This window comes from Quercus robur, chromosome 11, assembly GCF_932294415.1.
Source record: "Quercus robur chromosome 11, dhQueRobu3.1, whole genome shotgun sequence".
Taxonomy (NCBI): Eukaryota; Viridiplantae; Streptophyta; class Magnoliopsida; order Fagales; family Fagaceae; genus Quercus; species Quercus robur.
Window position 1 is genome coordinate 25972247 of NC_065544.1, and position 26000 is coordinate 25998246.

Consider the following 26000-nt stretch of genomic DNA (forward strand, 5'->3'; position numbering starts at 1 on the left):
TTGGTAAGGACGGGAGAAACCTCTCTTGTAAAGAATGTCTTTTATCAAGACGAACCTTGCCGCTCGGACTTTTAGCTTTCTCGCTGCCTCCTTCTCTTCAGGCAATATCCCGTCCTTTAAGTATGAAGCTATCGGCGTAGTCCAGTTTCTTTCGGAGCGTATCTCCTGCATGTTGTCGGGGTCTATTAGCGGAAAGATTTGAACAAAGGGAAGTATATTACCCGGTGTTATCATATGTTCTGCTGAAGCGGCTTTGGCTAGTCGATCAGCGAGCTCATTGTCTCCCCTGGGGATCTGGACGAACGTTGCTTTTAGCCTGTCGACTCTCGCCCTCACTTGATCAAGATATCTCTTCAACCTTTCCCCTTTGCATTCATAATCTCCGTTTACTTGATTGGTGACGACTTGAGAGTCGCAATGCACGGCCACACTTTCAGCTCCGGCGGCTTTAGCTAGGTCGAGTCCTGCTGCTACCGCTTCGTATTCTGCTTCATTGTTGGTAATGGGGAAGTCGAGACGGACCATACATTCAATCTTGTCTCCTTCAGGTGACAGCAATACTATGCCGGCTCCTCCAACTCGCTTATTGGATGATCCGTCGGTGTAGATGCTCCACTGGGGGGGTTCTTCTGCCCCCTTGTCCGCGTCATGCGTAAACTCAGCTATGAAGTCGGCTACAGCTTGTCCTTTAATGGCCACACGTGGACGGTACTTGATGTCAAACTCACTTAATTCTATTGCCCACAGCGTCAGTCGACCCGCGGCTTCAGGATTACTCAGTGCCCTTCGCAAGGGCTTGTCGGTCATCACGTTCACGGTATGGGCTTGAAAGTAGGGTTTGAGCTTGCGAGCCGCCGTGACCAACGCAAAAGCGAGTTTCTCCATAGGTTGGTATCTTTCCTCGGCATCGCGGAGAGCCCGGCTGGCGTAGTACACGGGCTTCTGTGCCCTGTCGTCCTCTCTGATTAAGGCCGCGCTGACGGCCGCCGTGGAGACAGCCAAATAGAGGAAGAGTTCTTCACCTGGTTGCGAGGGGCTCAGCAGAGGTGGTGAAGATAGATAGGTTTTTAACTCCTCGAAGGCTCGCTGACACTCGTCCGTCCACTCGAAAGACTTTTTCAATGTTCGAAAGAAGGGTAAACACTTGTCCGTCGCTCTCGACACGAATCTATTCAGTGCCGCTACCTTGCCGTTAAGGCTCTGTACTTCCTTCACGTTTCTCGGGGGGGCCATCTCCATTATGGCTCGGATTTTGTCCGGGTTAGCTTCAATCCCCCTTTGAGATACCATGAATCCTAGGAATTTGCCCGCCGTTACACCGAATGCGCACTTTCCCAGATTGAGTTTCATGTTGTAGGATCGAAGTGTGCCGAATGTTTCCTTGAGATCTTCCAAGTGGTCTTCCTCCTTCCGGCTCTTCACCAGCATGTCGTCGACATAGACTTGGACATTCCTCCCGATTTGCTGTGCGAACATCTTGTTCATTAGTCTCTGGTATGTTGCCCCTGCATTCTTCAGGCCGAATGGCATTACTCTGTAACAGAAGAGTCCTTGACTGGTTACAAACGAAGTCTTCTCCTGATCGTCCTCGTGCATGCGGATCTGGTTATAACCCGAGAAAGCATCCATGAAACTTAGCAACTGGTGTTGAGCCGTCGAGTCGACTAGGATGTCGACCCTTGGAAGGGGATAGCTATCTTTGGGGCATGCTTTGTTAAGATCTGTGAAGTCCACGCACATCCGCCATTTGCCGCTCGTTTTCTTCACCATTACCACATTCGCCAGCCAATCGGGGTAGTAGACCTCCCTAATGAAGCTTGCCTCTTGGAGTTTGCGGACCTCTTCCGCGATTGCTTGGTCTCGTTCCGGGGCGAATACTCTCTTCTTCTGTCGGACGGGTGGAAACGAGGGCAACACATTCAACTTATGTACCATGACCGAGGGATCGATTCCTGGCATATCGTCATGGCTCCAGGCGAACACATCCTTATTGCTTCTCAGGAAAGCTACGAGCTCTTGACGGATTGCGGGTTTGGCAAGCGTTCCGATCCTGGTGGTTCGGTCTGGATTGGAACTGTCGAGAGTTATTTCCTCTAGCTTTTCTGTAGGTTCTGCCGTCGTTCGGTGTTCTTCTATGTTCAAGGCCTGGATCTGGTCTTCTACCTCCATCATAGCTACGTAGCATTCTCGTGCGGCAATTTGACTTCCGCGTAGCTCTCCTACCCCATACTCCGTTGGGAACTTGATCATCAGGTGGTAAGTTGATGTTGCCGCCTTCCAGGAGTTGAGCGTTGGTCGTCCAATAATAGCATTGTAGGCTGACGAGCAATCGACCACTAAGAATGTTACGTCCTTGGTGATTTGTTGAGGGTAATCTCCTACTGTCACCGATAACGTGACTGCGCCCAAAGGGAATATCCTACTCCCTCCGAAACCAACGAGTGGGGCGTTTGTCGGTATCAGCAGCTCCCTATCAATCCTCATTTGTTGGAACGCCGGATAATACAAGATGTCGGCCGAACTACCGTTGTCGACCAACACTCGGTGGATGTTGTAGTCGCCTGCCCGCAAGGTGACGACGAGGGCATCGTCGTGTGGATGGTGTAGGCGTCTCGCATCCTCTTCCGAGAACCCGATAATAGGGCCTTCCCTTCTTGCCATCTTCGGCACTGTGCCTGCCAATTGAACATTCTGTACCATCCGAAGATATGTTTTGCGAGTCTTTTTTGACGATCCGGCCGCACCTGTTCCTCCAATTATCATCCTTATGTCCCCCAATGGGGGCCTTGGTCGCTCGTTCTCTCGGCGGGGGTGTTGTTCTTGTGGGGGTTGATCCGTTCTCTCCTTACTGACGAACTTCTTCAATTTCCCTTGTCGGATAAGGGTTTCGATTTGTTGCTTCAAATCATAGCAGTCGGCCGTGTCGTGACCATGGTCACGGTGGAAGCGGCAATATTTGTCTCTAGACCTTTTGTTGGGATCACTCTTCAGCTTTCCCGGAAACGTCAGGGATCCTTCGTCCTTAATCTGCATTAGGACTTGGTCTATCGGGGCGGTCAACGGAGTGAAACTTGTGAACCTTCCGCCCATTGGTCTGTCTTCTCGGGCTAACAGTGCGTCTTCAGCGTTCATGTACTTGGTGGCCCTGTAAAGCACCTCTGACATGGTCTTTGGGTCGTTTTTGTATAGGGAGAACAAAAACTTACCCCCCTTCAGCCCGTTCGTGAACGCTGCCACCAATATCTTGTCGTCGGCTTCGTCGATCGAGAGCGCTTCTTTATTGAAGCGTGATATGTAGGCCCATAGCGTCTCCTCCTCTCTCTGCTTGATATTCATCAAACAAGCTGTTGATTTCTTGTACCGATGCCCTCCGATGAAGTGCGTAGTGAACTGAGCGCTCAGCTCCTTGAAGGTGCCGATGGAGTTTGGTGTTAGCCGGCTGAACCAAATCCTCGCTGCGCCCTTCAGGGTTGTAGGGAATGCCCTACACATAATTGCGTCCGCCACTCCCTGAAGGTGCATCAGGGTCTTGAAGGTCTCTAGGTGATCGAGAGGGTCCTTGATTCCGTCATAACTGTCCATACTCGGCATGCGGAACTTACTCGGCAGGGGGAAGGAATTGACGGACGCCGAAAATGGCGAGTCAATCCGGTTGACAAGGTCGTCAAGATCGCTGGACACTCGCCCCTTGAGAGCGTTCATCAGTACTTCCATCTGTTCCTTTATCGCCTGCATCTCCGCGATGATGGGTTGTGGAGCTGTATCCGTCACTGAAGGGATGCTAGCGTCCCGTCGCACTTGTTTGCTCGGGGCGTTACTCTCCTGTGGTCCGTCATTATTTCTCCCTTCATCACTGTTCCCTTCTTGATCTTCTCCTTGGCTATTCACCGCCGCACTCTTTTGATTCAGCTACTCTATCAGGTCGTGGTTTTGTTTGGTGAGGCGCTCCACGGCTGCGGCTAGTGTCTTGACCTGTCTCTCGAGGGCAGTCGTAGGGGCTTCTTCTTGGACGTCATTTGTGGTTGCCATCGAGCGCGTGAGTACCATGTAACTCCTTTATCTAGGAAATGTTACCGTACCCGGTCGTCCTCCCCACAGACGGCGCCAACTGATGGCGTCGAAAATTTGTCACCAATGGGTCACACCGTACTCGATACTCAAACCGAACCTGCACGACAAGAACAACCGACGGACGTCCTTCAGAGAACACCGGTGTGGTGCCGGCCAAAGGTTCTCCGACGGTCAAGTTAGAATTGTTCTGTTTTACTTAGAGCGTTAGAGAGGGTCAATTAAAGCGTACCTCGATTTCTGTGGGTATTAGGCCTTTTATAGTGATAAAGGGTTGACTTTTCCTTTTTGGTTTCCATATCTTTTCAATGTGGGACTCTACTCCCAATTCTTCTAAGCGTGGTGAGCAAGGATCCCCATTTCCGGATCTTAGGGTTTTTCTGAACTATGGACGTTTCGGATCATGGGCCCTTTCGATGGGCCTTCAAAGCTGGGACCATCTTTACGTAGGCCCAAGAGACCCAGTCCGTCAGGCCCATTAAGGTAAGCCCGTCAGGCCCAATATTTTGTCATCTTCAAACGTCTTCATCGCAATCACAAAATTGAAGGATTTATTGATTACTATAGAAGCAGAAATGGTCTTCAACCCTTCAACACTATCTAAGATTACTTATCATCAGTATTTGATGCCAGAAGTATGCTTTCTTCTCTTTTGTTTTTTGTTTTTTTTTTTCTTTTATATTTTATCTATTAGTTCTATATAATGTTGACAACTATTTGCTCTATGTACCTATGGCTATGTAAGATTTTCAAATAAGATTTTTTTTGACTTCTTTTACATAGTTGTGTTTTGGTGGTAATTTAAGTGAAGGGGATTTGACATGGGTTTTGGTTAGTTTAATGAGTTCCCAAAGTGTGTGTTGTGCTTTTTAGCCATATGGGTTTTGATTACTTTGTTGATGTAATTGTGCTCATTGGGAAAATAAGCCAAATAATAATATACCAGCGAAATAATTTTATTTCCCATTGAATGGTGATTTATAAGTACTTGGAAATGTGCCTGTGATACCTTGTTTTATATGTTTGGTGATAAATTGAGTGATGGGTGTTTGGCAATTTTACTTGGGTTTTGGTCAGTTTGAGGAATTCTCAATGTTTGTGGTGCTTTTTAGCCTTACCGATTACTTTTTTAAAGTGTAATCGTGTTGTATAAGTAGTTGCCTAGTTGGTGTTTCATATATTAGGTTTTCTTCCTCTTTACCTATTGTCCTTTACATTATTGTATTGCTCAATTTATCCATGCAAGTATTGAGTTCCATGCCATAATTGTGATTAACTTAAAATTGATTAAGTCGTAATTAAAATTTGGATGTCTAATATATTGGCTAGTAATTTAGGTTATGCACTTTAATACATGAAATTAATGCAACAACACTTCTCAATCCTATGGCACATGACATGGTAAATTTTCTGATTTTTGGTGATTTGCTTAGATTAGATAAACATGTCTAAGTAATTTTCTTCATGATGCTTAGATGAACACTTCTAGACTAATGCTCTATTTTCCATAATATTTAATATGCTTAGATGATCACTTCTAGGCTAATGCTTGATTTTCCTATAAATACTTTGATGAACATGTCTAGATTTTTTTAATTTCTAGATTTTTTTTTTTCACATGCTTAGATGAACACTTCTAGGCTAATTTTTCATTTCCATAACAGGCTTACATTACACTTTTTTGCTAATTTTTTTTCCTTTCCATAACATACTTGGATGAACATGTCCAATTTTCTGTTTGTTTTCACATGCTTGAATGATCATATCTAGGTTAAGAATTCTTTGTCTTCTATACTATAGTCTTGGATGAACATGTCCTAAGTTTATGCTTTCTATACAACTCTTTTGATATCTAACATGTCTCAGTTTATGATTCTCTTTACATATAATGCCCCAATATTTATTTATCCTTACTTTCAATTTATGCCTTTTAACATGTTTTGTATTACATATTGGTTGAATTATTTAACATAGCCCTTTCCTAAGAAACTGATTTTTACCTAACGAGATAGGTGCCTAATTCATTTCCATCTTGTAAATTAGTCTTTGAACCAAGATCAAGGGTTCTATGACTAACAATTTTTCCATATAATTTTACATCTTTTAGATTATAACTAGGACAAGAGCATTGTAATTTCTTATTACATTATTTGATGTAAATTTTCACATATATCAATACAACGAGGAACTTTTTCAATTTAAGTTTTCTTATTTTTCTCTTTATTTAAATAAGTATCGACTCCATGTAAAACCTTCAATCTAGAGGAAAACACTAAAAGTACATTAACCATTTTGAATGACTAATACAATCCCACTCGTTTTCGCGGGTTATGCCCAATGAGAAAAATCAGGAGGCCATGGTTGCGGTCACTCACACAAGGTATTCTAAAATCTCATCCTCAATGTCTTGAACAACTATTCATGTTTGGGGTGAAGAGTTATGCATGAGAGTGTGCTAATTTGAATCGTGAAGGGTATTGCATAATACTGTGTCTAGAGTCCCATATGAGCATGCTCTAAGTAAATTGGGATATATATAAAAGTAATTATGGGGGCATCAATTTTTTGTATTTCTTTTTGCCAAGAATATAGATGTGGTTAGCACTTTCCTAAAGTAATAGGTCAGGACTAACAAAATAACATCGTGTGAATTGGAATACTACTTGAAAAAATTAGTGAATTTTTTGGGAATTTTTGATTGATTGGTATTTGACAAAGTGCTAGTTTGGCACTTATTTGGTATTAATTAAACTTAAAATCTTTCAAATGAAATTTTGATTTTTTAAAAAAATTTCTTTGAATTTGATCAATCATCTGTAATTTTTACCACATTATTCAAAGGAATTTCCATCTTGATAAAGAATCATGTGATCAACTAATAATATGACAATTGCATGAATATTTGAAACTTTTTTTTGTAGATACAATAAAAATTGAACTAATGAGGGTTTGTTTTATGAGAATTGCATTGTATCATCATGCCAAGACACAAATTGGTTTTAGTGGGATTTGAACTATGTTTTATTTTTTGAAGATAAGAGACTTTACTAGTTGAGTTAACTAGAATCCAAATTTTTTTTTTTTTTTTTAATATTTTGATGAGCACAAATTTTAAACTTTAAGTATAGAGAAAATGGGAGAAACTTCAATGATATTGGGTAAAAAAAAAACTGCAAATTTTAGACAATTTATTGGTGAAATTTACATTTACAACTGATCTAAAAATTTAGGTTAAGTAATACTTAGCCTATCCACAAACAGAAATTTTAGTTCAATGCAGAATATGAAGAATAAGAGAGATCATTGTTTCTTGAACTAAAAATTCCCAAAATCTTTCAACCGGATCTCTTAAGGAGGTGATCTCCTTCTGAAGTTGATCAATCTCCTCTTCTAATTTGAAATGGCATCAGATTCTTGAATAACACTATCTTGAAGTAGTTGGATTTCAGAACAAGCCAAAGGAATTCAATTTTTACCCTTAATAAAACTTTTGAAATTATACTGATGAGATTTGGTTGGCACCTCATGGTGTTTCAATGACTGCGGTAAGTGCAAAAACATGCCAAATCATGACATCTTCCACAATATGTCCCCTCCCATTTTATACATTGATTTAAGCAACTTTCATCTGAATAAATTCATATTCCACTCCATGTTTGACTTCTACGTATAACTGGACGATTCACACATATATCTATATCAGTAGTATATACTGTACAAGATATCATATCGATCCTGCACACTGTCTGTGATGAAAAAGAACCTGTAAAATAGGTGAAGTGAACAAGCTTCATTAAATTTGTATAAAAAGCATACGAGTATAATGATCATGGCAACGATGTGAAAGTACTTGGGATGTCAACAAGTACGACTATGAAGAAGAAGAAAAAACAATAATCAAATTTGGGAGACATGATAATGTTTGATCTCAAGGGTGCATGTGATAGAAAGTTTATATAGTGACTTACATCATTTTATGCTTTTAGATTCTTTATAGTGACTTACATCATGTTGATTTTTTTTGGTTACTGGACTTCGATTGAAATAGCTGGTGTGGTTATAGTCCAAATTACTAATGGTGTTCTTTAAATTACTTAAAGGGGACTTTTTGCATAATCTACATAACAAGTCTGTGCTTATGGGTTTGTTGGTTCATGCTTGTAAGAAATGAATTTCAATAGATGTCAAAGTTTGGAATCTCATGATTTTCTTTAAGGTCGTTGTGGCTAGTGAGTTTTATTGTACTAAACCAACAATACATGATTTTCTTCAAAATCTGCTATGTGGATTTTTTTTTTTAATTAATTCCTTAGAGAAAGAAATTGGAGAATCACGACTAATTCTATTGAAAGTATTGTTGTTCAAAACTATGTCGACCATTAATGCTTCGCCAACTTTTCTGGATTCCGATGGGTTAGCCAAAGGCTTCATGGCGTGGCAGCACACTTTTTTTTTTTTTTTTTTAATATTCAAAAATTAATGCTGTTTGTGGTGATGTGGATTAAGTGAACATGTTTCTCCATAAAAAAAAAAAAAAAGAAAAAAAAAAAAGAAAAAGATTAAGTGAACATATGGAATGGTTTAATTGGGGAAACTTAAGGAATTACACTTAAGTTTTGCTCTTAATGTTTATCATCAAGTTAAGACTACAATTTTAAAAACTAGACTAGAATGGCCGGTTCAACTTGAACCAGACCATACCAGTTTGGTAAAAATTGAAAAAATCAACAAAAAAAAAGTGAAAATTGGTCATTTTTTCAGTTCTTTAACCATTCTGGTTTTTAAAACCATGGTCAAGACATTAATCAGATTTTGATATAGGTAGGGTTCGAACCCATATTTTTTATTTAACAACAAATTTTTTTTTTTTTACCAATTGAGCTAATTAAAACTCACATATATTTTACCCTTACTGTCACTATTAGTAATGTAATAATTTAGAAATTAGAGTTAGGCATTCACATTAGTTCGTCAAAATTTTATATTTATTTTAGTATAAAAACTTAACTTTTACATTTTATATAATTATATTTCAAAAAAATTTCGAAAGTATCACATCAAATTATCTATTCTCAAATCTAAATTCATTAAAATATTAAATTTTATTAATTTTTTAAATTGTTTTTATTTCTTCACACATGACACACTATCATTTATTATTTTCCTTCCCACTTAGATACGTCACAAGAAAAAAAAATATAAAATAAATATTGTCAACGTAATTCCTTTACAAATTTACATATTTTTTTAGTTCTCTAATAAAATAAAATAAAAAAACTCTAATAAAAATCATGCACGTGGCATTTCCTCTATTTCTATAGACCACAATTCAGAGGTGAGAGACCTGACCTTATCACGACACGTCACGACCACTCACTACTAATTAAGACTAAATTCAGCCAATCCAAACAAACAGACACTCTTTTGTCTTTTTTTGGACCACTCACACTCTACTCGACAGTGGCATTCTGCGTAAATAACTCCATTAAACAGTGGCCATTATTTCTTCCTCTTCTTCAACGTTCTCTCCCTCTCCCTCTCCCTCTCCCTCTCCCAATACCAAAATTCTCACTTTTCATCAACTCCAACAAATTTCAAATTTCCTTCTTTTATTTCAACCTTCAATTTTTTTTTTAAGTTTTTCAATTATAATTACTAATAATTATATTATTGCATTTTTTTTATATTTAATTTACTTCAAAAACAAAATTAACGAATAGATTTTTTTTTACTTATAGATTTTATTATTCAAATTGGACTTTTTTTTTTTTTTTTTTTTGTGGTTCTGAATTCTTGTCCTTCTCAAAGCTTTTAATTTTGTTTACTGTATTTGTAAAATCAAATTTCACTAATTTAATTGCTTCAATGTGTTTTTGAATTCTAGGGTTTCATTCTTTTTGCTTTTTCAAATTAGTGTAAAGCTGTAAATGGTGTAATAGTTTGTGACTGTGACAATGGCGGAATCGAATCACGAAGCTTCGATTTACAATAGCAACATTCAACAACAACAGCAGCAGCAGAATGAAATTGAGGATGAAGACGACGACGTTGTGGGGGGAGACGAGGAGTCTATAGACAATCCCCAAATGCGATTCGTACCGGTGTCGACGCTAAACGGTGCCGTCCAAGAAGTTGCTCCCAATGCCGTGTTTGTGCCCGGTGGCTCGGATTATCCTCCGGTGAACACCGGAAACGGTGGCTCTGACCAGCTCACGCTCTCGTTCCAGGGCGAGGTTTACGTTTTCGACGCTGTCTCGCCCGATAAGGTATTGAATTTTGTGAATTATGATAGCTTTTTTTTTTTTTTTTTAATTTTTTGTGTTTTGGTGGTGATTTGAGTGATGGGGGCTTGTGGGTTTTGGTTAGTTTTGATGAATTCTCAAAGTTTGTGGTGCTTTTTAGATAAATGGGTTTTGGTTACTTTGTCGAAAACTATGCAAATGCTGTGTAATTGAGGTTTATAAGTAGTAGGGGAACCCTGTTGCAAGTTGAAATTAATGAATTTTATGAATTATGATACCTTGTTTATGCGTTTTGGTTGTAATTTGAGTGAAGGGGTTTGGGGATTGGACTTGGGTTTGATTAGTTTGATGAATTCTCAAATTTTGTGGTGCTTTTTAGCCAATAGTGTAATCGCGCTTTATAAGTAATTGCCTAGTCGTTGAAGTAAGTGTTTCAGCTTGAGATTATGAATTTTGTGAATTATGACACCTTGTTTTTATGTGTTTCACTGTGTTGGTGTTTAATTTGAGTGAAGGGTTTAGTAATTTGGCATGGTTTTTGGTTAGTTTGATGAATTCTAAAAGTTTTTGGTGCCTTTTAGCCATATGCTTTTCAGTTACTTTGTTGAACTAAGCAGTGGAATTGTGCTTTATAAGTAGCTGGAGAAGTCGGGGTTTTCAGCTTGCTGTTGATTAGTTTTGTGAATTATGCTACGTTTTGTAGCTCTATGTTGCTGCTTAGCCAAAAATGTCTGGATTATTTTATTTTATTTTATTTTATTTTTTTGTTTTTAATATAATTCACCTCAGATATAGGATTCTTTTCTTTTCTTTTATTTTGGTGAGACTTAAAGTCTGTTGGTTTTGGTTTATTTTGTGGTCTATGCAAGTTAAATTTCTGGATATTTTATGTGCATCAAGCTGAATCATTATAGAGGTTTGGACTTGAGAAGGAGTTATGTGTGTTTTAGTTGATTCTTAAAAGTATTCTCCTCCCCCCCTTCCTCTTTCCAAATTACTTATTAACAATGGAATGTTTTCTTTAACAGGTACAGGCAGTTTTGTTACTTTTGGGTGGATATGAAATCCCTTCTGGCATTCCTGCTGTGGGAACAATCCCTCTTAATCAAAGGGTATGTAAATGCTTAATCCTATATCTGGATGGATGGAAGGGTCGCTTACAGCCTTCCTTCTCCTTATATTCCAAATATTCCTACAATCATTCAAGCTTTCTCAAAACTATAAGTGCTCCAAAAGGTGTTGGTTTGTTTTTACATTCACTGCCCTGAGTACATCTCTTCCAGGGTATGAATGACTTTTCTGGAAGGTCAATTCAACCACAGAGAGCTGCTTCCTTAAGCCGATTCCGGGAGAAGAGAAAAGAGCGATGTTTTGATAAGAAGATTCGTTACAACGTGCGGAAGGAAGTTGCACTCAGGTATTTTATTGGATCTAAGTTTAAACTTGTCATCCTTCATTTAACAGTGAAGTTTTAAAAAATTCTATATCTTCTTAATGCAAAACAAATTTCAGAATAAAAGTTTATCGGCATGTTGAATTGCAATTCTAATTAATGTTATCAAAGAGAAGGAAGTTGAAAAATATTGGCGGCCTATTTTGTTGTTGTATAATTTCATATCATTGAGGTGTTTACTCTAGGAAGCATCAAGACAAATTCTGTAATGGTAAAATGAAAAAACAAATTCTGTAATGGTTTAGGAGCATTTATAAAAAGAGAATACTTTCACCTTTTGGAGATTTCTGATTTGTGTTTTTTTTTGTTAAGAAAACATATTTCATTAAGGTAATGGCGATTACTTGGATGTGTCTTAGCAGCACTGTTCAGCAAATGTTAAGAGATGTCTCAGTGTATAAATGATCAAAGAAGTTATAAATTGAGTTGAAAAATGTATAAACTGCACTTATCAAAAGAAAGAAAAATGTATAAACTGCTTTAGAAGTATGGGTTAGTGGGTGAGAGGTCGTGGGTTAAGGGTATGACATCACCAAAGTTATCATAATACAATATTGATGGCACAGGTCTGAGAGGTTGAGAAGGGTTCAGGGGTTTGATACCTTTAACACCCAAAATAAGGTAACCTTGAGGATTTATATTCTCTGCTAACAATCATTCTTGTCTTTCTTTACATGGAACTGGAACCTATAAATTTTTGACTGATTTAATGAACTAAAGATACTTGCTGATGGACAGATCATGTAATTCTTGCCTTGTCTTTGAGTTTATATGGATGATCCAAGTTTCTGTGTGGACATTTTATTGTTCCAGTTAGCTATGTGGACAATCTAGCACATGTTCCAATTGTAATAAAGAGTTGGTGTGTTTGTACAATGATGGATGGATATTGATCTATGTTCCTCACTATTCTCAGAAGCAGAACCTGGCCTCTTGCAATGTGAAGTGTTAGGACATGCAACTTTAGTCCCATGGTCTAGCTCTAGTATGAAGAGATGGCTTTGTCCCATGGTTGGTCTAGCAGCTTCAATTTTAGTCTTGAATCATTACTTCTTTTTTTGATTGGTAAAAAGACTTTTATTGAAAAAAATTGAACATCATGTTCATGATGGTGAACACTCTGAATAAGAAACAAATACAATTTAATCAAGAACTAAAGGAAATAGATACTAAGAATTCAGATAAATCATTACTTCATTAGTGTGAGTACATGTAATTATAAAATATTTCTTGAAGTTTTAGAAGTTCTATTCTTTGGTGTTGTTTATGAGAATGTTTATTTCTTTTCTTTTTTGCTTCAAATCCTCGATAGGAATGTGAAGTTCTATATCTATAGGAATGTTATGTCCTACAGACTCAAAGCGGTGTTGCTCTTAGAATATAACGTGAAAGTTTATTGATATTATGATATACATGAGGCATTGTTAAGTTGATGCATGCTTGCCAATCACTGTGCCCAAGTGATTAATACTTATCAAGATTGGTTGATTAATGGATTTTGAGAGAACTGATGGGTCTTGAATGCTGAAATAATGAATATTTGTTCATGTCTATTGGTTCTAAGTTCAACATATATAAATGTGTATAAACTCGCTTTTCATGTTCAACATGAGAAGAATATGGTTGAAGTGGCCTTCTGCAAGCCTTTTTTTTTTTCTTCTTCTTCTTCTTCTTCCCCCCTTCCTGCAGCCTGTTCCTATATCTCTGTTTCCTTTGTTATCTTGTGAGAAAGGGTTTCCTTCTGGTCATCTTCTCATTTTCCATATGTGGCTATATCAGGATGCAGCGTAAGAAGGGTCAGTTTACCTCATCCAAAGCCATATCTGAAGAACTGGGCTTAGATTCTTCAGTTTACAGTACGACACAAGGTTCTGGACAAGATGACAGCATGCAAGAGACAATGTGAGTCTAAATCTATCATTCCAATGTATAGCTTTTTGTATATTCCAAGGACCATTAGAATGATTTCCTATCTCCTGTCCATTTCCATTTTCCATTCAACGTAATATACATTTTCACTGTAATTCTGTTGTGTCTAAAATGAAGATGATAGTTCTATTCTTGTTTATAAATACAACGTTATATGTTCTCTTTTTGTAAATCCTTGCCCAATGCTCTGTGCAGATGTACACACTGTGGAATTAGTTCAAAGTCTACTCCGATGATGCGTCGTGGGCCAGCTGGTCCGAGGACTTTGTGTAATGCATGTGGACTCAAGTGGGCCAACAAGGTTTGCACAATTCACAAAAAATATACTGATTGATTTTTCTTTTTTTCCTTTAAACGGATATATGCATACAAAAAAAATCTGTATATCGAGTGCATGGTGAGTCATAGTATTGGTTGCATAATCATCCCCTTTAGGGTTTATTGTTATAGCCACCAGATCCTTCTTGATTTTAGTTGCAGTATATGGTGATTTAGGGAATGGCTTGACAAATTCTTAACTGATTATTGGAGGTAAATATGATTTTACCCAATTATTGTTGCAATTGACCCCCTCCTTTTATTCCTTGGTTTTCTTTTCTTTGGGTCAAATTATCTTTGACCTATGATTCAAATTCAAGCAGTTCTGTAGCTTGTGTTGTTTGCTGATGCTGACAATAGTTTTAGATGGCAAGCTAGAGAAGGGAAGTAAAACTGTGAGAGATGATTTTTGAATTGAAGATTAAGGATAAGCAATACAAGCTTACATGGTCTACAGTTTTCATGAGTTGCAAGTGATTTCAAAAGTTGTTTTCTAGGTCTGCAGAAATGACCTTTCTGAAAAGTTGAGTTTGAAGGGGACGTCACTTATATATTAGGGGTGTATTGTAATGAAATTTTTCAGTCTAAAGGAAAATTTTCATGGAGAGACTTTGAGGCCATTGTTACATCTGGTCATATATATTGGTTGATTGGGTGAGAACAATGGGTCATCGTACAGGATGCTGTGTAGTTGGAGATATGTCCATATGGTATTTAACTAACGTGAGGATGTTGAGAGAAACGAGGAGGATTGACACATAAGAAACAGATACATGTGGTGAAACATTAGCATCAGCTAAGATGGGGATTTTATAATGTTCTGCAAAATTTGAGGACTCGGACAGTTTGGTGGTATATGGAGGCTACACACTACGATTTTTAAACATACTATAGAAGATTGGGAAATCTATGGTTGAGTAGAAAACTGTATAGAAGAGCTAATGTAAGATGGGGATTTTATAATGTGCTACAAAATTTGATGACTCAGATGGTTTGGTGGTGTATGGAGGCTACACTACATTCATTAAAAAAACATTATCATAGATTGAGAAAGCTATGCTAGAGTAGCAAATTGTATAGAAGAGCTTCTGTAACCCTTTTGTGATCAATAAATGAACTTTGAAAGAAATAGAAAGGAAGAAACACTGTTCTCTTGAATGATTTTAGTTGAGTCTTCATTGTTTGCATCAATGAAATTCTTATTCATCTATGGCCTTGTATACTAGTGATACAGGACAATATACTCAAAGAAGGGGACTTGTGTTGGAAAAATAGAAGAGGAATAAAACAAAGGGATATGACCCAGGGATTAGTAGCTGGGGTTTGCTCAAATGTACCACCAAGTGATGAAAACCAAAAAATAGAATGTAACAATCAAAACCTAGGTTGCTTGGAATCAGCACCTGGACTTGCTTAGAATCAGCATCAAACATTGGAAGAATACTTCCAACTCATATATCTTCAATTTAATCGTCTACAATTGTCCCGAATTACCAATAATAAAAGAAAATAAAACTCATAACGAGATTACATCATATATTGAAATAAAATTCAAATAGCAATCAAATATCTCTAGTAGCATCAATTAGTGAAATCAGTATCAAATATCAATCATGGTCATTTAGGTCCAACAAAATCAATTGATATTAATATGTCTAATTTGGTACTCCTCTTGGTCCCACCTTGTGTTTGCGTGTGTATTACACAGTGCTTGTCATCCTCTGGCCTGCTCATAAAATAAAAACTAAATAAGAAAAGAATTGTTTCCCTTTTTCTTCATCCTTATTCCACTCTCATTGTGGAACTAACTCCTACTGCTTTCGGTGATATTGTGGGAAATTGAATTTTGCAGGGAATTTTAAGAGATCTGTCTAAGGTTTCAAATGTGGCTATCCAGGATCCTCCTGTGAAGCTAATTGAACAGGTATAGCTACTTCCCTAGTGTTTGATATTTGAAGCCTTCCCCCAGAAGACAATTCTTACCCTTTGTCTTCTGCTCTTCTCATGGGTGTTTATCACAGAATAATGGTGAAGCTAATGACTTAGTCATGGTAACCACAACTACAGACATTGTCCCCTCCTCTAATGGCGATATATCTGCTGTAACTGCCGAAAGGTGAGTGAAAAGTTGCATCTCCTGCAGCAGTTGCTGTGCCATTTGTTGTTTTAGAGAAAAATGTTAAATAGATCTGAATTCAATGTAATAACTTTCAACTTACTTTGACCAGCTGTAGATATATATATTCGTGCCCTCAATAGGTGTACTATTCTTCATACTTATTACTTCTGTAATTTGAGTATAGTAGAGCATGGGCCATTATGATTGTCATCTAAATTTTGTCATTTGTATTATATCTCCGCAATGAAAAAAGCAGAAATTGCCGATTTTTTTTTCCCCTGTAAACAATGGTGAATTCAATTTCCACTAGTTTCACATATTCAAATCCCACCCTCAACTCCTCATGCACGCATGTTTGAAGTATAGTTGGAACAATCAACAAGATCAATCTCATTTCTTGAAGCTTTTTAAATTTTTATTTGTTATTTTTTATAATCGAAAATTTTAATGTGAAAGGGAACTAGGGTCCTCACCAGCTTCCTTAGCCTATATTCTCATCCTCTACTTCCTTTCCAACGTATATAAATTTTACATATAGACTTTCTGAGAGTAAAAATTCTCTAACACAAGCTCCATTTTCCAAGGAAATAGCTATAGTTCATTCAATAATCAGATCTGCAAGCTAGGTTGCTCACTTGTAAACAAACTTGAACTATTTCTATATCTTCTATATTCTCATTTGCTTATTGGGTTGAAGGTGTAGGCGGTAGGCCCTAAAACTTTAGGCAAATTGGACTTACCTCTCGTGAGGTTTCTTGAAATGACACCCCTAACTAAATGTTTCATGGAATGACAATCTGTCTCTTGAAGTTTGTATAAATATATTTTTTTTTTCCTTAAAGTTGTTACTTTCCTAATGAAATATTTGATTTTAAAAAAAAGATACATATCTATACCATGAGAATACTCCCCTCCTCGAGAATGACACTCTTACCCTTGAAGTTTGTATAAACGTTTAGGAATGTTTATTGAATATTTAGCTAAGAAAGTAAAAGTATGAGTGGATATGAACTAGTTTCATTTAGAAAAATTCTCAAAAATGGAAATGTCCTTTATTGAAATGTTTGGAGAAAGTATCATTTCAAGAAACCTTAAGGTTATTTGGTTTATTCTTAAGAATCCTTATATTTGGTTTATTCTAAGAATCTTGTATTCTTCCCAAAATATTCTTACGATTATAAATAAAATGTCATGCTTTTTACCCACCACTTTTATGTGGCTTCCTATAAATAAATAAATAATTAATATGAATCATATATTGTTAAGTAAAATCTCCTAAAATAGTAGTCTAAGATTTCCAAATGACAACATTCTAAAAAAAAAAAAAAAAAAAAAAAAGATTTCCAAATGACACATACCAAAGTAACCAAACCAAAAAAATTATTTCAAAATTATTTTATGGTTTATCAGAAAATTATGCATTATCAATCAAACTTAAAAAAAAAAAAAAAAAAAAAAAGACTAACAATTACAAATATGAGATAAAAATTAAAGTCAACAGTAATCCTGGAAGATAAATATAGCCATAATATAAAATCGGTTTGAATACACAAAATAAGCAGGTGATTAGAAAGTGTTACTAACTTCCTATATTTTAGTTAAAGTCTATTCCATTAGGGATATAATCATCACTTTATAAAGAATAGAACATTCCCAAACATGAAAAGAATCAAAAGATACCTACATTTTTAAAAGGGAATTCAAAAAGATAGGATTGGTGTTACCTTAAATTTTTCCAACTAAACATAGCAATGCTCTTTAGGAATCCTAAAAGATCCTGTATGTATAAAATTTAGATATGTGGAAGAGCGGCAGAAATACTACAATTACAAATTATTTACAATATTTTTACAAATTGTTGATGTGACCAATTTTTTATTGGTTTTTATCTAGGCTCATCACTAACATCATTTTTTTCATTTACCAATAACTATTCACCGCATTAACAGTTTATAAAATTTTTTGTTTCTCTAGCTTTACTCAAGTAGTGGAAGACCATACCAAATTTGTGAGAATAACATCATTTGCCATCTTAATAAGAACAAGTTATTATAGCTATTGCTGGGATAATAGAGGATATTTTTAGACTTGAGGAAAATGTTAAATGTAAAATATTAATATCTTCAAAAGAAAATAGTAGGGTGGGGAAGGATACCAAATTGGCAGAAAAAGAAGCATCATTCTCATATGTGTGAACAAGTTTGTTTTTCTTGTGGGAATGTGAGAAAAAGTTGGTCAAAGAGAATATGTCTTGGTCTTGTTATTTTCGTAAATATTCATGACTTTTGGGACAGATTTTGGACTTTAATAGAGTTTGGTCGTGTTATTTTCTACGTGTGACTCGTTGTTTCTTTTTTATTCTTACACCAAAAAAAGAAAAATACAATTAAATAGAAATGCCCATAAATCATAAAATTGGGTCTCCTCCGTTCCTAATACCGTAATTTAACATAGCCATATGTTTGGGGATAACGCTTCATATCAATTTTCCGCCAAGGGACTCCTTTCTATTAGAAGTTATCTCATGAGATGATTTCATGACTCATGAGACCACTCTCTCATAACATATGAGACCCACTATGTGGGATCCATACATATTATAAGAGAGATATCTTAAAAGACCGTCTCATACTCTCATAAGATAACTTTACCCTTTCTATAGTGATGCAAATGGACATCTTTCCACACCCTTCACATGGCACATACCCTCCTTTACATGTGACTCACCCTCCTTAGGCTCCACCTAATCTCCATCACACCATCCTCTACAGTCTACCCGACGTGAATTATGTTGATTGCCTCTTAAAATATGTGGTTTGACTAATGACATTTGATCCCCTATGTCTACGGATTTACACATAGTCATTACTTATTTTATTAAACTGGAAAAGAAAAAAAAAACCACAATAATAAATAAATACCTCATTTTTATTTGTTCAAATGAATATTTACATTTGAGAAAACATAAAAAAGAATATACTTGATTTTATTCTAAGATACAATCTAAAAAAATTAAATGACTTTGATTTCCTAGTTACATTCTAAACAAAAAAATGAAAATTACATGATAAATTCAAGTTTAGAATCATTGATCTAAGAGGCTAAATTATAGGGTGGGAAGGTATTAGACTCCCACCCTTCCAAATGAACCAGTCTTATAGAATATGTTGGTCATGGTCATTTCATACAAGCATCGTCCCAACATGTTATGATCAAAAAAACATATTGAAAATTAGGGTTTTTTTTTTAAATAAAAAAAAAAAAAACATTTTATCGTTATTATATTAGGTACCGAAATTTATAACTAGCATGTTCATCAAATACAAACATGTTTTCATACATAATAATTAACCAAAGATTTGGATCTATACTACTCGGTTCAAGGTTTACACATGCATGCAGGCAAAATGGCAAAATACCCCTTTCGCCCAAAAGTTCTAGTAAAATGTCCATGTTTTGAAACTATCTTGCAATATACCCCTGTTTTGAAACTTGATTTTCTAAAAATCGATTTCAATGTAAAACTCGATTTGTAGAAAATTGAGTTATAGGCAATCAAACTTATATATATATATATATATATATATATATATATATATATATATGGAACTTGAGTTCCATTTGAAAATTTTCAAGGAACTCAAGTTCCTTACTAAAATTCGATTTTTAGAAAATCGAATTTCAAAACAGGGGCATTTTGTTGGAACTTTTGGGCGAAAGGGGTATTTTGCCATTTTGGCCCATGCATGCATGGTTGGCTCAGTGAAACAAAGTCAATGGTAGGGCTTCTAGTTATATAGACAATGCCTCTCTCTGAACATCATCTCAAAATTCCTTTTGTCTTTTCGAAATTTGGGCAAAGTCATGGCTTATTGATGATTATTTTTGAACACGGGTTTGGATGTTCTTTGAGATTGAATCTTGGTCTTGGGCAGCACCTCCTCTCTTCAAGGTTCCTTGGGTAATTAGGAATTAGTGTAGCACCTCCTTCCTTCAACCTAGAAAATTAGGTTAGCACCTCCTTCCTCCAATAGTTTTGTTGACACCTCCATTGAATCTTTGAAGATTTCAGTAGAGTTCAGATAATTTTTACTATGGGAAGTGATTGGGCTTTTCTTTGAGTCACATTAATGCTAAGGACGTCATAAATTTGAGGCTTTTGAGGGATAAAGTGTTGTGATTAACGAAAAGGATTAGAAATAACCTAATGCCTCCTTACCAAAATTTTTATCGAAGAGCGAATTATACTTTTAAAGTCAAGATCCCTCATCTATTTATAGAAGAGAATATTACGATATGTGTCCCACATAACTTAAGTGCAAGCTTTCAGAATTATCCAGTATGCAAAGATTTATGATTACTTTTAGTTTTGATCCAATTAGGCTATGCCAAGTAATTAATTAAATCAATTCTTTAAAAAACCAATCATCATAATCCAAAAATGCATATTAACTTGTAAAGATTTTATTTGGTTATGATTTTTTATTTGATTTAAGTATGCAAAATATCATTTTGATCATTAAAACTTTTAAATTTATTTTCAATGTAATACTGCACAATCTAAGGATTAAATTTACGATATATATGTCCTTACGTCGTGAAAGTTGTAAATTGGGTGCTACACTATTCCTTTATTAAATTTTCTCCAACAAAACTTAAGGATGCTTTTCCCACTATGTGTATGTATATTTTTTATATATTATTTTTTTAAATGAAGTTTTTGCCAATATTATAAGAGTGCAAGATGTTATATTCAAGTTATGCTCACCTTTTTAGTATGAACTCATTTTACTTGCACATGAAGAGCCATAACTCTCTAGTTTTTTCTGCTAATCTATTCCAGTTAACCCAAAAAAAGAAAGAAAAGAAGAGTTATATATTATCCCAAATCTGGTAAAATTAAATGGATATTGGATGGTGAACTATTTTATATTAAGTTCTATTACTCATAAAATAAATTAATAAAGCTATTCTATATTACTTTCATTGGATTATTGATTGCATGATCTCAATATTTTTTATGTAGTATTAGACCTCGGGCTTGCTTCATTTAAAAAACAATAATAATATAAAATTTAAAGTTAGTTGCAGTGAAAAGTAAAGGTCGGGTTTTGGTGCGATGACAAGTGCCTTCTACTAAACACAACATGATAATGTCGAAAATTGTCAGTAAGTCACACAATCCTCACGTGCTCGAGACAACACTTGCAAAATAAAAGTAAAGAAGACCTTGTAGAGAGTACCAGTGTGGTATCGGCTAAATACCCTCCGAAGGTCAAGTTAGAGAACTTTCACAACTCTAGAGTGCCAGAGCTGGAGAAATTATGTGTACCTCGGTTTGTGAGGGCTTTGAGGTTTTTATAGTAGTATAGAGTTGACATTCGTTTCTTGGCGAAAAAGATCCTCATTAATGCGTGTATTCTGAGGAATCCTTTCCTTATAGGGGTTTTCTCGATTAGGGTTAATCGTGAGGCGTAAGATATTTCCTTATGTATTTATTCGTGGAGCCCAAGCAAAAACCATGCTGGAATCGTCAAGAGACCTTTTACTCTCGTCAGCTTCTTTCCATTAGCTTTCCATCATGTCAAGGCGGTCTGGTCGTCCAACAGAAAGTCGTCAGCTTGAGGGCAGAGTTGTCGTCTTCTATATAGTAAAGCTAATGGGTCCAAGACTGATATCTTTCTAAAAATTACCCTTATCAGCTGCCCCCTACTCCATGGTCCCGTCAGCTTCAACTGATGGGTTATGGAGTTTGAGTTGTAGACCCCCCTTTTTTTTTTCAAGAAATAGGAATAGGGTATTTATTGATGATTCCTCGAGCAGCCAATATTAAATGTCAGAACACGTGGCATAAGCTAGTTGGCCTCGTTTCTGAATCATCTCCCGTGCATTCTTCTTCATCTCCCATGCATTCTTCTTCCTATATATATCTCACTTCCTTCCTCATTTCTTCTATTCCATCATTGCTGATCTTCAGAGAGAGAGAGCTCGTCACTTTGATAACTTTGCTTCTGTCATCTTGCTGACTTCGTTGCCTTTGTTGCCGTTCTTTTGCTGAGGCCATCACCTCTCAAGGAACCGTCTACTAACTTTGTAAGTCATCTTTTCTTTTATTTCATTTTGTCTTTTACTTTCATTTTTCTAGTTGATTGTTTAACTCTTTTAGAGAGGCCATCAACTTAGGTTCTTAGAATACCTCTAGCGCTTGTAGGTGAATAGATGTTTAGAGAAGCGACGAGTGAGCAGTTGTCAGTCCGTGAGGGAGTGAGCTATGACAAAGTCTTCCAGTCAAGTCATGAGCCCAAGGAGAGCCTTTCCTGGTCGTTAGAGAGGGAAACGTCAGCCCATTCTCCTGATAAGGAAGTGGAAAGTTGTGATGGAGAGGAAGGTGAGGAAGAAGAGGTAGATGAGTGTGAGGATGATGGTGATAAGGGAGGAAAGGAGGGAGAGGATGACAGGGACGAGGGTGAAGTTGATGGGAGAACCCCCGAATGTGGAAGTTCAGGAAGCCCTGGGGATGGGCATACCCATCCATTCATCCTCCCAAAAATGTGAACCGTCAATGACTTTAAGCCAATGATGACGGCTAACATCTTTAAGAATCTAAGGGATCGTTTTCAAATTCCTGACCACATCCCAATCCGTCTCCCTAGGAAATTTGAGAAGTGTTACTCAGGGAAGACTACAGACATCGGCATGTACGATGCCGTGTTTGCTGTAGGGTTGAGATTGCCACTGATGGCATTGCATCGTCAGTTGGCCAACTTTCTTGGATTGTTCGTCAGTCGGATTGCTCTAAATGCCTGGAGGATATTCATTGAAGCTGAGATTTTGTGGGGTCATCTTAGTGGTAGGAACCTTCAGCTTTCGTTGGACGAGTTCTTTTGGTACTATAGACCACAACACATCGTCTCATCCTAAGGAATATACCATTTCACTGCACGGAAGAAAGGGCTTAGGCTAGTGTCAGATATGCCCGACTCTAATAGGAATTGGAAGGGCAGATATTTCTTTATTCGGGGGACGGATTGGGTATGCCGTCCAGAGGAGTGAGCTACAATGCGCCATGGTTATGACAATACTTGGGGTATTATCAAAGATTCAGGTTTAGCACCGTCAGTTTTTGCTTTTACTTTTTCTATTTATTTGTTAAGTGTTTTAATGTCGTCATTTTCTTTTTCAGCCAATGTTCGTCTGTGCATAACTGACGAGCAAGAGGCTTTCATTCGCCGGGTTCTTGAAATCCCGTTTGAGCAACGGAAGTGTAGGGATTTGATCACCCTTGATGTGCTACATGCCTACTATGGTGGTCTAGAGCCATTACCTGCAGCACGTAGATTAAATACTTATTCTCATCGACATAAGTTATTACCTATTTCTTTTCGTCGTTTTTTTTTTTTTTCTTTTTGTCGTCTTTGTCTAACTTTCGTCACTTGTCCTTTGCAGAAATGGAGGCGGCCAGATAGAGGGCATTGGTGATGGCAACAGCAGCGCGCAAGAATGTGGAGAAGGGGAAGGAAGGGGAGTCATCGTCAGCCCCTAAGGTTGTCGGAAAGGGAGCACCAAAAAGGAAGGCTGATGGGAAGGATGACTGCCCTTCCAAGAAAGTGTCAGTCACCCCTGGGGAGAAGCAGCCTAAGAAGCTATCGCCTCCCAAGCCAAGCCATGGGGCAGGCAAAGGCTTGATGATGTCGTTGGGCCTCGTCACTTAGGGAGCTCGTTGTCTTCTTACGCACAAAGGGTACGCCATCTAGATGGTAAAATCAATCATCAAACAAGTGGACTGGACCTTTGCGCTAAGCAGGAGATGGAGGACTTGGGAGCGTCGAGTCTTTTTGATTTCTCCAGGGTATGCCCTTCTTTCAATACAACTTTACTTTATTGTTTGTTCATAAGTTGACGGTTGTGTTCCATTTTCAAGCGCTGGTATGCATGACGGCGCTCCAAGACAGGTGTGTCGCTGAGGAGGGGGTAATCAGTTGTCTTAGGAAGTGCAATGAAACGCTGACTAACAAACATGATCAGTACAAGCAGGCCCTCCGCACCTTCAACAAGGACGTGACGGAGTTGAATGAGAAGCTGAAGGAGGAGACCCGTCAACGGGTGAAAGAGCAAGAGGCCAAGGCATCTTTGGAAAAAGAGCTGACGGCTCTCCTTGAGCAGGTGGAGATGGCAAGGACTGACGTCATGACAAAATTTAAGGCTTCACAGCCTTTATTGACTCATGTGCCGTCTACTATGATGACAGGTTTGAGGATTGCCTCAAGCAAGTTAATTTCATCTACCCACATTTGGATTTATCCAAGGTCACTATGGACGACCCCCTACTGGCGATGCTATCTTTGGGGAGACCAAAAACTCCACCCAGTTGGAGCGTGATCCAAAAGATGATGGTGTTGTCCTCACTCAGCCTGTTGTGGAGAAGCCTGTCACCTCTTTGATCCCATCCAACAAAGCTCAAGAGGCTAAAAACCCATCTGCTCAGGACCTTCCTCCTAAGGATGACGTGGACCCTCAAGACGCCCCGACTGCCTTAGTCTAGCTTCCCTCTTTTTTATTTTTAACAATATCTTGTTATGTGCTTTCGTCCAATGTTCAAACAATGTTAAGTGCTCCTTTGTGTTTTGGGCCTTTATTTGTAAAGATTTACTCTATTTATTATTTTATATTCGTCGCTTTTTATCATGTGTGTGGATTTTTATTTGTTGATATGTGTATGTCCGTCCATTCTTGTATCTATGTGTTGAGATGTATTTGTCCCTTAAAGGACTTTGGTAGATAACTAGCATAAACCCCTCTACTTTGGTGGACTTGTCTTCCTTTAGGTATGAAAAATGAACTGGCTTTAATAATAAATTCGTCTACTTGTGGACTTAATGGCAATATTTGATGAGTTTAGCCACTTGATAATCTCTAAGGTCATCTTATGGGATGGGCTCGTCTACCTTTTCATAATGGACTTGTTCGCTTTGTGGACTTGATAATAAACTAGCTCATTTGAGGGCCTTGGTAATGAATTTGTCCACTTGTGGACTTAACAATGAACTCGTCCACTTATGGACCTTCTAATTTTAACTCGTCCACTTTGTGGACTAGGTAAAGAACTCGCCCACTTAATGAACTCGTCTTCTTATGGACTAATTTTAATACGTCCACTTTGTGGACTTAGTAATGAACTCGTCCACTTGTGGACTGTAATTTTAATACGTCCACTTTGTGGGATGAACTCGTCCATTTGTGGACTTGGTAATATTAACTTGTCCTCATGGGATGAACTCGTCCACTTGTGGACTTAATAATGAACTCGTCCACTTGTGGACCTGGTAATATTAACTCATCCTCATGGGATGAACTTGTCCACTTGTGGGATGAACTCGTTCATTTGCGGACTTAATAATATTAACTCGTCTTCATGGGATGTACTCGTCCACTCGTGGACTTAATAATATTAACTTATCCTCATGGGATGAACTCGTCCACTTGTGGACTTAGTAATAAAAGCAGTTTTGTAAAGACAGATAAATACATAGGTTGTATCTGAAAAACTCCTCTTATTATGATAAATGTGTGCATAAGTAAAAAATTGTTCTTTTAAAAAAAAAAGATAAAAACTTGCCCTTTGGGCTTAGAAAGTATTGTAGGTAAAAATTAACTAAATAAATAAATTGGAAAATGAGGAGTGTCATTCTTCATGCTATCATCTACTGGTAATATCTCCTGAGATGCTTGGTGTTTCATGGATGGTGTAACTTTTGTCCGTCCAGCATCTCTAGGTGGTAGGTGTCTTTCCTCTGCCATGAAGTGATTTTGTAGGGTCCCTCCCAGTTAGGGCCAAGCTTTCCTTGGGTGGGGTCTCTAGTGGCGCCCATTA

General features: G+C 37.3%; 1 protein-coding gene across 3 annotated transcripts in view; it reads left to right on the forward strand.

The window, feature by feature from the left end:
• The first annotated feature begins 9567 nt into the window (after positions 1 to 9567).
• Positions 9568 to 26000, forward strand: part of LOC126705604 (GATA transcription factor 24-like) — a 35630-nt gene continuing 19197 nt past the window's right edge. Inside the window, exons 1-7 of one of the 3 annotated variants that reach the window (XM_050404691.1) lie at positions 9591 to 10334; positions 11339 to 11422; positions 11594 to 11727; positions 13543 to 13665; positions 13888 to 13993; positions 15863 to 15934; positions 16032 to 16397. In XM_050404691.1, the coding sequence (XP_050260648.1) occupies positions 10023 to 10334; positions 11339 to 11422; positions 11594 to 11727; positions 13543 to 13665; positions 13888 to 13993; positions 15863 to 15934; positions 16032 to 16130 (930 nt within the window). In that variant the 5' untranslated portion in view covers positions 9591 to 10022 and the 3' untranslated portion in view covers positions 16131 to 16397. Of the gene's footprint in view, positions 10335 to 11338; positions 11423 to 11593; positions 11728 to 13542; positions 13666 to 13887; positions 13994 to 15862; positions 15935 to 16031; positions 16398 to 26000 lie in introns of those variants that run through there. The other 2 variants (XM_050404692.1, XM_050404693.1) reach the window with 2 other exon arrangements.